General features: G+C 47.0%; 1 protein-coding gene across 1 annotated transcript; it reads right to left on the reverse strand.

The window, feature by feature from the left end:
• Window positions 1-4: 4 nt before the first annotated feature.
• On the reverse strand, window positions 5-11,353 carry LOC142559524 (uncharacterized). Its single transcript, XM_075671132.1, has 3 exons — window positions 11,305-11,353; window positions 5,229-5,447; window positions 5-247 (listed from the first exon to the last, which is right to left on the reverse strand). Exons 1-3 carry the CDS (start codon window positions 11,351-11,353, stop codon window positions 42-44), a joined length of 474 nt encoding a protein of 157 aa, XP_075527247.1. The 3' UTR covers window positions 5-41.
• Window positions 11,354-15,717: the final 4,364 nt, after the last annotated feature.

The raw sequence follows: 15,717 nt of genomic DNA on the forward strand, positions 1-15,717 counted from the left end.
GTGCATTTCCATTTTTGCTGCAGTGTGTTCGAGGAACTATTCTACTTAATGAGCCCTGGGAGTGCCTTGCTAATGAGAGGGTCATGCTTCATCCTCTTGAAGTATCTCATCAGGTTTTTATGCTTCTTCTGTGTCTTCTCAAAGTAACGATCCCACAGGCCCGCCTTGTAGACGGCGTGCAGCAGTACCATGAGGTGAACATCGGCTGCTGACACATAGATAGAAAACAGCCAGGTCTGTGTTGCATCTGCAAGTGATAAGAAAAAGAATTGTCCCGGACTGGTCAATAAGCAGGACACAAGTTGGTAGGTCATCGTATCGCTGCCATAGTTGATCCAGAATGAATGTGGTTAATAAACTTGCAGTATAGGTATCAAGTAATGGGCTCTGTCAACTGCTGGCAGGTTTTTGGTTAGCCATACTAAAATAAAAAAATTGTGCCTTCAATCCCCATCCGCCACATGCACCGAGCTCTTGTGCTTTAGTCTCTGAAAGACCATAAACAAGCTTCGACATATAAAGTGAACAAATGCAATATGGATTGAGCATCTACTCGTGGTCAGTCAGACCAAACACAATGCAACACTGGAATCCCAAAAATAAGCTCACACTCGCTTATCTATTGCACCATCAATGGCGTCACTGTAGTTAGTCTCTTACCAATGCCCACCTGACAGGTGGGGGTAGAGTTAGGCAAGTTTACTTCTGTTTCCATGAACAGTTATTGTGACTCAAGTGAACTCTAGAATCAGGGCATCTTCTTGCAATCTTGGCCTCTTCCAAGCCCAAATGACCCAACTCGGCCGCTTTTTCATACAGTTTAAGGGACACTAAAGACCAGCACTAAATCAATGTAGACTTGAAAGTGTTCTTCACAACTATATTCATTTGTAGGGAAAAGGTTGTTTATTTGTTAATAATAGACGAGACGAGGACCAAACTGCTCTTTCTTGAATTTACTGGCAAAAGCTTGGGGCTATTTCATTGGCGTGATGTCACGAATTTTTAAGGTATTTTCTCGTATATGGGTGGCGCAGAAGAAGCTCTAGCTAGGTAGAGTATCTTGCTCCTTTGAAGTGCCCATGTTTTCTTTACTGGTAAACAATTACAGAAACCCCAACCAGACGCTGTCAAAACCCCTGATATCACACCGGTGTGGGAGCTTCAGGCTTCACGGCAGTGTCACCCCCATTTTTCGTTTATTGCATCTTTTATGGCTTACCAAGCCTCCGTCATGGTTAAAGTCGCTTTTTTGCTATTGCAGAGGGGTAAATTACTACACGTCTTTAGTGTCCCTTTAATGAGAGAGCAAGCTTTGGAACCATTGGTGTACTTATGGGGGGGGGGCAAAAGGGGCATTTCCCCCTTGTCGGAAGTGGAGGGGCAATGTATGCCATTTGCGCCTCCACTTTTGAAAGTGGGCAATTTTGGCTGCACGCTGGAACATCCAACAAGAAGACAACAGCTGAGACCAAATTTTTTTTGTGAATTCATTAGCCATGTAAGTAATGCTTTTATTTATTACCCATCCCCTGTTCGGGCTGTGAGGATTGTCTTTTGTACCTTGCAGCAAAAAGCTGCAGCAGGCGACGAACAGGGTGCACCATACATGCTGGCATTGCGGGGAAAGCTGGTGCTGGGCAGTTCTTGCCATAACAAATTTCACATTGCACTTCTTGCAACATGCCCACTTTTTTGGGACCGCATAATTGTATTTGAAAATTAGCCAGCTATGCTTAACCTAAGGGCGAGGGATTCTAAAGTATTATAATCAGCTGCAACCAATGATGGTGTGCCTTGCGGCATGAAATTGTTGGATTATCAAACACCGGAATTATTAAATCTATGTATAGGTGATCATTTTTAAGTTTTGTGGAATAAAAAAAAATAACCTGTGGAAGATAGCATAATTCCTATCCTTGAGCTGGATTATTCGACTCGGCGGACATTACTCGCAGGAGAAATCGGAACACACATCTAATTAACAAATGCACTAATATGAATTTCCAGGAGGACACCAGCTTCGAGAGTGTTTCCCAAAGTGTGGGACGAAATGAGTGTTCCAGTTACTTTTGTGCTCCAATGCATAAAAGAGGATTTTGTTAGAAAAGTAAATGGAACAACAGTGCGTTTTTACGGCCAGTTTGAGGACTCATACAGTCGAACACGCCTATAAAATATTCAAATGCCACGAAAATGCCATCGTTATAACCGATAGTGTTATAACCGGGTTGCATGAAAAAAATCAAAATAGGAGGATGGTAGCGCTGATGTGAGAAAACTATAATGGCGGGGAGGCCAGTGTCCCCACCACCTTCCTCCATCCAGCTGCTGATTGTGTTCACTCGTTTCACTGCTTCCTGGGCGCTCCGATCGCGTGTAACAAGCCGCGGCTGACGGCGTTAAAGAATGGCATTACTATAACTGCGAAGATGTGTTACGGGTGGCAAGGGATATGCGAGCAGCGCCGAGGCATCGCCTTGTTGGCCCAAAAAGGGGCTTTTTAAAAATTTCGAGAAGGCTGCCGCGGCAGCCTGACAGTTTGAGCAATCCAGAAGAAACGCTGAGGAGAGATCGCCACAAGCATCTCGCCACTTCTCAGTGGCTTGCACGAGAACAGCCTATGTCCGTCGACCTTCCACACTATACGCGACGCTTGCCGACATTTTTCTCCAAGGCATCCAAGTGCTCCACGTAGGGGAGCGGAAGGTTCCTCGCGGAAACGAAGCCCTGGAGGGACTGAATCATCTACCGGGCCTCCTGTGAGGACAACACTGAGGCAGCCTGCCTTACCGCGTCATCGCTGCCGTCATCGCCGTCGCTATCTGATGTAAGCACGTTCACGACGATCGTCTCATCAGTTAGAAGCGTTTCCAAGTGTATAGCAGCGCGCTTTCTTTTCACGGGCAATGTCGTGCATTGCCGATGATCAGCGGGCAGATCAGCCATCTTCCGTTTCGACAGTATGGACTATTTTTAGTGTAATCGCACTGCGAAACTTTCACGTACTTGCTTTAAATGTAGCATTGTAACTAATGGCTGAACCCTCGTTTCCCCCCTCTATTTTTGTTTGTCATACGAGGCTCCCAGTTTCTCCACTGTCTTCAGTGAACTAAACAAGGCACCTTGTTCATACTTGGGAAACATAGGAGAACGGTATGTGTAACGTGTTGGCAACGTTTGAAACAGGTGGATTAAATGCGCCTTTTTACAAAGATTGCGTATGCAATTTCACCGGGGCGTTATGAGTGTGCTTTACGAGCGGCGTAAAACTTATATTGCCCTGGCATAACTACAATTACAACCGAGGTCAAATTTTGCGAACATAGGGGGAACGCTACGCCAAGTTTGTGTGCGATGTGAAATGCGTGTTGGTGAAGTACTGCTGTTGGAAAAAAAAAATTTGAAAAACATTTAACGGAACCTTAAGCAAGTGTTCGAAAATTTCAAGCTGCCGTTATAAGCTGCATTTCCCAAATTTTCAAGAGAACAATGCATTTCACAAACATTTTATTTAAAAAGGAAGGGGTGCAGCTTAAGTAAAATGTGCGCAAGACCGAATCCCAGGTACGGCGGCCACATTTCAATGGGAGTGAAATGCGAAAACACCCGTGCACTTGGATTTAGGCGCACTTTAACGAACCCCAGGTGGTCCGAATTTCCGGAGTCCCCCACTGCAGCGTGCCTCACAGTCAGATCGTGGTTTTGGCAAGATAACCCCATAGTTTTAATTTTCTTAAAGTAGAATGTGTGATGATTCTTTAACGTTTCTGGCTTACTATAAACATTACGAATAATTATTGAACCTTCACTTTTGGAGGTGTCTTAATGCGTGACACTTACATTGGGTTCACCTGGTGTCCTTAGTGAACTAAACGAGGCTTTATTGTTGACAGTAAGGACGACATAACAGGTGATGTGTAGGCCAAATTTCAGTGGGTGGTTAATTGTGGCTGTGGTAATAAATTACATATGCGTATGCTCTAAAGTGTTATGAGTGTCTAATGAACGGGACAGAATTTAACCTGTTGCCTGGAAGAACTACAAATGCCACCAAGATCAAATTTAGTGAAAATAGGTGGAACGCTATGAATATCTGCGAAGTTAAATGAATGGGATCTAACACAGGTTCTGCAAAAAAAAAAAAAAAGTCATGTTTTAGACCGTGTGATATGGCCGCTATCAGCTATGCTTCCCATTGTCCTTACATAGCTGTAGCTTACAACATGTTTATATTTCGTGAAAATGGGAGGGTTAATCATGGTAAGTGTCATGTCTTGCAAAATTTTTGCGTTCCTGGACCAGTTAGAAGCGTTACAAATAATTCGTGTCAAGCCCTGCGAGACGAAAGCAGTGACATGAAATCACCGCGGCTTACTCGGGAGCATCCCTATTAGATTCTATGACAGTCTGTCAAGGTAGCATGACGTCATGGGTTGAAGTGCACAGGCCTTGCACTATCTAGGCGTTGGCTTGACTCGTGTCGCTCTTTCAACCCAGCCCACTAGAAACCAGCTTCGAACACGACGAAGCAACTAGGCTCAACTCTAGGTTCAACTCCTCTATCTCATGTAAACGCTGCTATGGCATTGGCTAGGCACTCCATGCAAGCGCAACCAACTGATAAGCAGCATGCAAATGATAAGCCAAGTAGAATGTTGTTGCCGCTTCCTGAAATTATTAATACGAATAATTAAAAAATGCATTAGAAATATCTCAATATACAAGCGTCACTGCTGCATTGGCTTTGCCTGCAGTTATTAAATGCAAGTTTCCGTGGTCGTCTTTGGCGGTATAAGCCAGTGTTTTGGTCTCTTTCTTTTATAATCGTACGTCTAAGTTCACTTCAGGACGAAGGCGTCTCCCAGAGGTTCAACTACCCCATTCTGTGCTAGGCGATTTCATGCCTGCCAAATTTCTTCATCTCATGAGTCAGCCTAATCCTTTGCCACCCTCAACTGCATTTCCCTACCCACGGCATCGCGTGTTACTCCATCCATTGTGTTACTTTAACAGACCATCGGATATCTATTGTACACATTGCATCAGCTCCTCATATGTGGTTAATCCCAACTACACTATCGTACCCACGTTTGTTGTCTTGCCATAATGATTCCATCTCTTAAATTCCTTTCAGTCACCTTTATAGCTGCGTTTACCTCTGCGACTTTACTCGAGTATACTCGAGTGTTGGAGCACCGTGCGCCACTGCTGGCTTTTTAACCCACCGGGCGTGGTGCTGCCGGAGATCTTCCTGGAGTTGATCAAGTCCTCCATGCTGTCCATGACCTTCTCGACCTCCTCAAGCTCCTTGTTGACGGCGCTTTCTGACTGAGCGAGGCCCAGGAAGGCTTCGTACGCGCGCTGCTTTTCCACGTACGAGCTCACGTAGTCCGGGTTGCGCTCCATCAGCTCGATGATCTGTGCCTTGCCCTGCTTAACCAACGCTGCGCACCCGCGCTCGATGTTACTGTTACCGCCATTTTTGCAAGACGGGAGTGTTTTTGGGAAGACTGCCAGAAAATCCTGAACATAGAGCGCTCAAGATAAAAACGCTATTACGGAAAAACCGGACAGTCGCGAACGACGGACGTCAGGAAACAGGGGCGCGATCGGAGATCGTTGTTCGACACGCGCGTTCACTTTCACCTACTGAACGCAAAATCAACGTGCGCGTCGAACAACGAACTCCGATCACGCCCCACATTAGGTGTTCTAATTTTCTCGCTAATTAAATACACTAATTAATCTAATTAGCACACTTATGTGGCTACTGACTAGGTATTCTCGTACCAGTTTTCAAATAGCACGAAAAGTCATTGTCCTAGGCCCTGCGACAGGAGAGAGTTCCTCACTTTCCTGCTGTGATACTGAAACTGGGCGCTTGAGGGGTGCAGGCAACCACGTGCACAACTTGAAAAAGGGGTTACCAGCGAAACAAAGGGCGCGCTCACAAGGAAAAGGCGTTAGACACGGACGGCTTTTCCTTGTGTGCGCGTCCTTTGTGTTTCGCTGGTAACCCCTTTTTCAAGTTCATCATGCACCAACTGGCCCAAGAGCTTGCGCTAATGCACGTGCACAAGAAACGTCAGCTGTTGACGTCTTGAGGTGGTTACGGTTCGTGGCGCGCCCTGCGTGCCCTTGGCTTCACTCCAACATCGGCACTGCAGAACATTAGGAATCACCTCTCGATGTTAACGTAAATGGTCACAAATGGAACTATCATCACTTTTTCAGGAACTGCAGGCAAACGCGAAAAAATAAAATGAAGGACCAACTACGGTTGCTTTCCAAGAATGCGTTCAGCATGCTTTGGGAGGTGGTTATTTGTGGCACTAGTTTGCACTATGTGTTATGGGATGGCGCTCCCCTTGCCATCGGGCCTTACCCGTACGCGGGAGACAACCGGTACTTGGAGCGCCACTTCCTCAAGGAGATCAGTTCGGAAATCCGTGCAGCGCCTGCGACCAGAGGCGCAGCGTCTCAACGGCAGCGTCTCACAACGCAAGCTGTCGCGAAGGGTGATTGCGTACCGCTGTGTTAGACTGTGCTATCTTCTATGCTAAACGCATTAAAAAGAACAAATGGCTTTCATTTTTATTATTAAAAAAACAAAAGCCATGATATCACGCGTGGCCAAGCAAAGCTCTTGGCAAGCGCGACCAAACAGCTAGTGCGCTAAGCTTCGTTTTGGCGCATCGATGACGGGTGAGGGAAGCGTCCGCCACGAGCCGTAATGACCACGTCGAAATAAGAAATATGGTTCTGCGTGGCACATACTGGGAGATATCGGCAGACGCCGACAGCTGACGTTTCTCGTGCGCGTGTTTTCCTGCGCTCCTCGAGCCCTCGGTTTCCGTTTCTCAAAGCGTTATCGTTCTGCAGGGCCTAGCTATAGGAGGACTTCTCGCGCCATTTGAAAACCGATATGAGATCACCTTATCAGTAGCTACACTTTTCACATTGACGGTAGCCACGTAACTGCGCTAATTAAATAAATTATTGTATTCATGTAATTAGTGAGAAAATGAGAACACACAGCCTGGTTTCTGACCTTCGCCTGTTCTAAAATATCGCACATTTACCTTGAGTGCTCTATTACCAGGAATTTTTGGCAGTCTTCGCGATAACGCCCATTACTGCGTTGGTAACATAAGCGGGCACAATTTACTATTCGATCGTGCATCGACGCGGCGCACGAGCCTTTGTGAGAGCGCGTAAGCCTCTAAGCATGGTGTAAGCTGACGATTAGTCGTGGAAAACGAAGGGCAAACTTCTATTTTTAGTTTAGAACCCTAAGGGGACGTACTTTCACGCATCGGGCCATTTTAGCTGTCGGGATGGTTATTAGACTTTGGAATGTACATAGTCCTCCTGCACTGACAATAGTCATCGAAAGACGCTGTCAAAATCCTTGCCCGTCACAATTAAGCGGAAATTTTAAGGTGGCGTCGGTCTCGCATTTCTCATTTTTATCGTAATTTCTGGCTTCTCAAGCTTCCGCTCGCGGTAAGGCTGACCTGTCTGGTGGTCCAAAACTGTAACCTATCATACTTGCATTACATAATATTCCTTTAGCGTCCTTTTAAACATCACTATAGCGGCAACCAACTATAGTAACTATTCCTGACGCATTTCAGCGTCTGCGTCGACCGACCTGAATTAAGACGGGAAATGAGTTATGCTAGAATTCCTCGCATCGATGTGCACCCCAGATCGGCCGTAACTATGGTTTGCCTGTAGGGAAAAGCCACCGTTACGTGACAGCGAGGCTCATATTGCAAGCTGATGTGGTGCACGAAAAATGGAGCCGCTTTAATGTACAGGTGTTTGTTGTTGTATAGCCGTCGACCATGTCTTGCTGAAAGCACCGATTGTCATGTTATTACGTTTTTTGAGAGAGAAACCACCTGGGGACACAGTGCGCTGATGGCTTCTTTTCCGCCGTGGAGCAGTATTGGCGGCGAGGAGTTACAGAGTCGCCATCTATCGGAAGCGCCTCGCTGGCGCAGTATGAGGGATCACGTGGCGCGCTCCTCATAGGTTTTGCTGTCAGCGCTCACTGAAAACACCACGCGCGAGCTCTCCCGGACATTTCTGTAAGTGCTTTCGAAACGAGAGAAGTTTCTTACTGTCTAAATAATAAACTTGGGCAAACTGAAAGCACACAATCGTTTACAGACGCTATCTCTACCGAATACGTACAGTGAACGCCACTGTGCGCGGTCGCCGCGATGGAGTCTCCCGAACCGGCTTCTTGCGTGAAAGGTAGGTAAACGCTGAGATCAAACTATGTGAAATATGTTCTTATAGTGTTTGTATAACTAAGTGGAGTGTAATAGAACGAAGCCTCAATGCAGCGATCGCGCAGATTCGCAGCGACCGACTGCGCGTCTGCATGCTTGTCCGCGCACTGTTTCGCTTTCTCCGCGCGCGTTTTCGCACCGTGCCATGAGCTTCAGGCCGCAGAATATAAGCATTTGACAGTATACAAGCAACCATTGTTGCGTGGGCGCTATCAGAGCTGTTCAAAAATAATTTCATTGTAGAGACTTCGATGCCTACGGGGACTGTGATGTGCCGTCGCGACGATTCAATCTTTTCTTTCTTCTAAATTCTTTGACCTTTTAATATTATTTCTCGAGTTGCGTCGCACTGTATGTTTATCGGTGTTCTCAGCGTGCAATTTCCCGCTGCTCCTTTTTTGTAATCCAGTGCATTAATTCATAACACAAACATGACCATATGCCATGCTTTTTTTTAAATGTGCTTCTTACCGCTGCCTTTCCACTCCACTGAACTTGCCAGTATCTATAGCATCGACAAGTTCATAGACCAAACCGTCATGACATTAGTCGGGCAGCGGACTCGGGCGAGCGTCTCAGTGCGCGTTTTCAGAACATCGCAGACCGGGCGCCGTAGCAGAAATCTACCTCGCGTCTGTGCTTGCTGCATGCCCGAGTTGTAGCCGATGACTGTTTGCTGGTTTTATGTTTCGCGAGCCAAGCTTCACGCAGCTCCTTGTCCTGCGGCTACGTGTGAATAAGGCTGACACCGGCCTCCGTTACGTGCGTCCGGCCCTGCGGCACCGAGCAGTAGCCAACCATGTTGCGCGCCTTCAAGGGCAGCCACTACCTATTGTAGTGCTTTCAAGCGTTGTAAAGGAGACACTCGAAGCGGGAAAATTTCGCCACTAAATGAGAACCGCAGCGTACGAGGGAATTTAAACTCGTTTTCAGCTCGCTTCGGCGCGCCCGAAGCTGCCGACGCGGCCGCTATGTCCACGTGATCCCTCCTAGCACGTCACGCCGACGGTGGCGCCAGCTTTTCCAGTGGTGGAGCTCGAGGCCAATAGTTCAAGGCCAGAATAACGTAGCGATGCCATTCCAATTATTTTCCTTCTCGCGCTTCGTCAACGGTCAAAGTGGCGCTCCGCCTGTATACATTATCACTAGGGTCGGCCAATCGCGAGCGGTGGATGACCAGGAAGGAATGGAATCGTGCGAAACAGTTACGGTATAGTGCTTAAGTTACGGTGTCCGCGGTGCGAGATGACTCCTCCAGTGTTGCCAGTTCTACATGTTTGCATGGATAATTCTAGATTTCTTGCGGATAGAAGTGTACGAAAAGTATTTGCAATCTCAAGATTTTTGTGTTGTTTGTACCAAGTTATAATTATATAGTGACTTTCTGAGTAGCTCTGTACAGAAACGTTTGTAGCAATCGCATTATTGTTTCCAGCTTCAGCTGAATGTACGTTCTCCTGTTAAGAATATAGGCCAAACAATGGGCAGTTGTAGGTGCGTTTCTAAAACATAGCATCGGATTGCAATATTGCACCCTTGAGAGCTCTGTATTTTTATTGATATTTCTACAAACGTTCAGCTTGTCATATCAAGAAGTAGCGCTATTCGCCGCAGCTCATATATGAGGGCAGCGATGCGATAATCTTTCCCGCGTTCTTCCCGGGAAATTCCTGTACGCATTCCTTTTCGCAAAATAAAGAAAATCGAATTCTCGGGTTTTAAGTGCCAAACCCACGATATGATTATGAGGCACGCCGTAGTGAGGGACTCCGGATTAATTTTTACCATCTGGGGTTCTTTAACGTGCACCCAATGCACGGGCGTTTTTGCATTCGTTTTCCTGCGTGGCTTCCAAAGGCGCCGTCTGGCACTCTGCGCTTCACACAGGAATCGACTAGTTTTTCGCACATGTGCTGGCTATTTGTGCCGGCTCCATGCGCGTGACGTGCAAGCGTGACACGTGTGATGTATTCACGCTGCACATGATGGGCCGAGTCCTCCCTCGAGAAGGACACGCTAGGTTTAGTTTGCATTTTCAGCTTTTTATCGCCAGACGTAGGTGTACCAATACTTTGCAGACACGATCACCATCGCATGGTCTACGCACTACGCTTGTCTGTTTGCAATGCGCAAACCTAGTAGGAGGTGGGAGCCTTTGAGCGCCCCTCCCTCCCGCCGCCACCCTCCACTCTCCCCCCACCCCTCCTTTTTCTTGTCAACTCACTTTACAGGAGCCAAGTCTTCCAAAGATGCCATATACGTACGCTGCAAAAATTAGCTAACTAGCTCTTCCATTTCCCACGGCTGGGAGAGCCTGGGAGTACAGTTCCAACATGAGCAAAATAAATAAATAAATAAACATCAAAATTTTCCTCGATGGAAAGGTGCCTTTACCCGCCACGGTGGCTTAGTGGATGCGTTCTAGGACGCAGGTCGCAACCGCTTGATTCCTGTGCAGTTGGGGACGTTACACCTCATAACTTAGTTGCAAAGTGCCTCTCGTTTTCTTCAAAAAACAAAAAGTGTATCAGACGATGAAATGTGGATTCATATGACAGCTACCTCAAGCACAAACAAGACAAATGGGCCACGGGAACATGGAGACTCGTTGAACGGTTAACGAATAAGGGAAGCCTCAGCCCGACGCCGACATGTCGAAACGTCTGCTCAAGGCCGAGGCTTCCATTGTTCGCCCCGCCGTTGATATATGTCAGGCACATTACTTTAGGTTTATATTCAAATCATGTTATTCTTGGTAGTATAGTCATTTGTACAAAGGAATCCTTTTTTTTTTATGGACGATAATATTCAAGCCAGTATAACTTCAACATTTCTACTCAGCCTAATGAGGATATACATTAATGAAAGGTTGGTTTACTAGATTTCATGCCAAATTTCAGCTGCTGTGAGCACTTGAATACTAATTAGGTATCTCCCATAAATGTGGACAACCCTGGGCATAATAGTACATGCTTGCAGCGCGTAGGGTGCGACTCACCGGCCTTCTTCTTCTGCTCGTCGTCTGTCATGCTGGAGGAGACGGCCATTTCTGGGTGAAACAGGGTGCCGTACACGATCAACGGGATGTTGATTTTTCCGAGTTCCTTGACTAGGCTTTCCACCAAATTGCCGAGGTCGGTCCCTTTGTCGGGGAACAATTTTCCTACCGGATCTGCCGCGGCACATGGGAAGAGAGCGCTGCGTTTTCTTGTTTATGTATATTTGACTATTTAAGCAATTACTTTAGCTGGGGACATGCTGAAATTGCTGGATTGTGGTCGGTTAATCGTTTTTCAAGGTACTCTACTTTGCAGTAATCCCTACACTATTGCACCCGTTTCAGGTATATTGGTCCACAACAGGTACGTACGCAGGATATTTTTTAGGGGTGGGGGGGGGGGGGCACCCCAAGGTAACTTTCCTATGCAAATGAAGGGGAGGATACTTTTACTAGTACAAATGTGAATAATGCCCACCATTCGCCATAAAGACGCGTAAACCCGTAATAGACAATAGAAATAATGTGTATCTCACAGGTGCGCCTGTGCGATACACCTCTTCTTGGAAAACAAAGAACCACATCAAATGGACTCGTGCATGAAAGATGCGCAGGAAGAACCTTGCCAAGAACAAGTTAACCAGAAAAAGTGCAAAATAAAGATTTCTAGTAGCGTTCTGTGATTGATCTCTGGAAGAATTATTACGAAATGTATACTTGCGGAACAACCACACTTCTTTTGGATCCTTCTTTTACTGTTCTACCAAATGCCAAAACCGACTCCAGTTGTTAATTGGGAAGTTGCGCAACGATGCCTGGTCACCAGTCCCGTACAACCGCGTATAGCGCAGGACGCTCCGGTTCTAGACGTACTGCGCCCACCACGGAAGGTTAGAAAAACACCCCCATTAGCACAGCAGGGAAGTGGCTACTTCAGGGGCTGAATTGATAACTGTAGAGGAGTGATTCAAAACACACGGAATCATTCTCCACTTCCGGCAGCGTTTTCTCTGCTTCCTTTTTAAATAAAAAGATGTTGATCCATAAATATTTTCACAAACAATTTTCGCTTTTCCTCCCTGTTTGGCTGTTGCCTTGGATTTCTCCCTTAGTGGATCGCTTAATTTCTCATCTTTTTGCGACTCTTGTTTCCAGTTGCCAATTTCGCACGAAACGTGCTGTACAATTAGGGAAAACAAGACGAGGTAAGGGGTGACAGTCATATTGCTTATGGGTTGAACGGTTAATGCAGGGTCTGATGATGGACGCTGTCTCGCAATCTACTATTTTCCACCTTATCTAACCCATATCGCGGGATATATGGTTCCGAGGATCTGCCAGCGCCGCGGAGAGCCATTACTCAAAGAAATAATCAAGCAAAAGGAAAAGTTAAACGCAACTGGCATTTTCTCCGGCCGCAACTCATTCCAGAAACATACACACCAGCTCACTATGAACCGAGTTTCTTTCCTGGCCCCTGTACCAGTCTAAACAAAGAAGGTTGGACTAACGAACCAACATCGATACGCGTGATCGTTGAATAGATGGTGAGATAAAAATTGTGTTGGGAACTATATATAAAATAAAATATTATAATTAAAACAGTAAACTACGCCCTGCCTGCTGCAATAGATGGGGACATAAAATTTTGTTGGGTAATAAAAATTAATGAGAAATAAAAATAATTAAAACAAAAACTAAGCCCTGCCTGCTGCACCTAAGTATTGCAGGCTGCCAAATTAGAAAGATAAATAAAAGGACCGTAGTCAATTAATTTTGTATTGTAAAAAAAATGGGGGGTGGAGTCTACCACCAGGGAAACGACGGCCAAGGGAACGCATGGCTACGGTATTTATTGAAGAATGATGCATAAATTACAATGATACATAATACCAAGTGATAATGTCCTGAATAGATGGGGACATAAAGATTGTGTTGGGCAATAAAAATTAATGAAAAATAAAAAGAATTAAAATAAAGACTAAGCCCTGCCTGCTGCACCTAAGTATTGCAGGCTGTTAACTGAATTCATCTTGAGTTAATCGCACGGGCACGGAATCGATGAGAAAACTGGCCTACACACCCCAGGAGATGCCAATAGCTACCGCCATCCAAAAGGAGTGAAAAACTTGACAACCATTCGACTCTGTGAAGACGGAATGGCAGCGAAAGCTGACGACAGTCTAAGCTCTCAAACGAAAAGCAAAGTGTTTCACCTCCGCTGCGGGTCGGCCTGAAGATAGTGTAATATCGGGCCGACCCGCGGCGGAGGTGAAGAAGGCATTAAGCCCCCCCCCCCCCCCATACGTGGGCCGCTCCCGAAGTTAGTGCAACATCGAGCCGACCCTCGGCGGAGGTGAAGCAGACGTACTACCCATACGCACTACTACCCATAGTACTACTACCCATAGTACTACCCATAGTACTACTACCCATAGCACTAGCCATACGTAGGCCGATCCCGAATATATTGCAATACCGCGCCGACCCTCGGCGGAAGTGAAGCAGGCGTTAAGCACCCCTCCATACGTGAGCCGCTTCCGAAGATAGTGCTGCAACACCGGGCCGACCTTGGCGGAGGTGAAGCAGGCATTAAGAACTCCCCATACGTAGGCCGATCCCGAAGATATTGCAATACCGGGCCCACCCGCGGCGGAGGTGAAGCACGCCTTAAGCGCTCCCCATACGTGGGTCCATTCTGAAGGTAGTGCAATTACGGGCCGAACCGTGGTGGAGGTGAAGCAGGCGTTAAGCACTACCCATACGTAAGCCCATCCCGAAGATTCCGAAGCGCGCGTTATAAGTTCCCGAGTCCACAGGCGTATGTGCCATTGATCTTGGACCCCTTTTGCACGATCACCAGGATCGGCCCACATAATGGTTTTTTTCTGTCAACGGACGTCGAAAAAAACTGCGGAAGTTAGACATACACTGCTTTCGCTGTAAAAGGCAGCAGAATGTTGACCGCCAAGTATATTGCTTTGTCGGCGCTTTAGAAATGTGTGTGAGGAGTGGTGGCGTGGGCGGATAGGGGGGAGGGGGTATGCCAGTTAAATTCGGGGGGGGGGGGGAGGTGGCGGGCCCCCCAGGCCTCCCCCCCCCCTGGGTACATGCCTGGTCCACGAAGTATCTGCCATGAAATGCACTGGTATTCTACATAGTTTTGTCCCGAGTTGCGTATCAGGAAATCTTTTTTGGACAAGTCGAATGCCGCAATGTTTCGCCGCAAGCTTGCTGATGGATATCTTGGAATTGGTGTTGCTTTCGGGACATGGCATAGCTCTTGGTGGCTGCATGTTTTTTACAGTAATTATTTTTCAAGCGAAGCTTGTATTGTCTCACTCGTGTCGGCGTCGGTGATGGTGTTACCATACGAAAAAACCCAAGCCGCGCGAAAATGAAAATTGTTTGTCGGGTTGCGAGACCACCACGCTAACCGATTAAGCCACTGTAGTCTCGTCATAGGCGCCCTTTAAAGCGGGGTTTTATATTCATAAAGAAGTAGATCGACGCAGCGCAAGGCGCGAGCCAATCACAGGAGTCCCCTTCCTCCGGAAGAGGGAAAGGGTGTGTTCTCTTGTCTCGCGCCCGCCGTTTCCCGCCAGTTCAGGCCCGGCAGTCAGATGTAGAGGCCGCGTTCGGTTCGTTCTGCCGAAGAGCAGAACGTTGAAGGAACGGCAGCGGGCTGCGCGTCGTGCGCTCGGCCGAAGAACAGGCGGCGTTTGATGAACACCGCCGGGCACTCGCCCGAGAAAGGGCTCGTCGTCGACGTGCCAACCCCGCCGTGAGGGAGAGCGAAGCCGAGGCGTTACGGCAACGAAGAGCCGCGGATTCCGAGCTTCGCTTGCACCCCTCTTCACAGTAGTAGAAGGGCGGTCAATTTTTTGAAAAGGTCTCTTGGTAAATATTAGTTAAGAACTAATAAATGACTATGAATGCCCGTCGGTGCGAATAATATGTCTCCGGAAAAATAACCTCTTTATCTAAGTCAGTTGCTAAGAATAAACCGAAGTTTTCGTTAATACAACGCAAGGTATGCCACCTTCCCCCTTACCGCCATTTTTCGGAAAACAATATATAAATAAAGTAGTGGGGCTAGAACAAAAAGCCAAGAAAAGTAAAGTCAAGACAGAGCCACTCTTCTGCTTCTCGTGCTGCGATTCTTCTGCTGTATTAGAGTGTCATACTAAGTGGTGGTTTATTTAAGAAAGAAGAAGGAAGCAAATAGCTTTTCGTGGCAATGTAACTGTCTAACTTTGCCTGTTGACATCCGAACGGCGACTAGCAGAGGGGGGGTACAAAGTGCGCTGCCAACGTTCCTTCCAACAATCGGAATGTGCCAGCGTTACATTTAAAGCCACTAGCGTGCACGCGAACGCCGTGGATACTGCGATCTGCCTGAGACTTGCCGCA

Source organism: Dermacentor variabilis, chromosome 1 (assembly GCF_050947875.1).
Source record: "Dermacentor variabilis isolate Ectoservices chromosome 1, ASM5094787v1, whole genome shotgun sequence".
Classification (NCBI taxonomy): Eukaryota; Metazoa; Arthropoda; class Arachnida; order Ixodida; family Ixodidae; genus Dermacentor; species Dermacentor variabilis.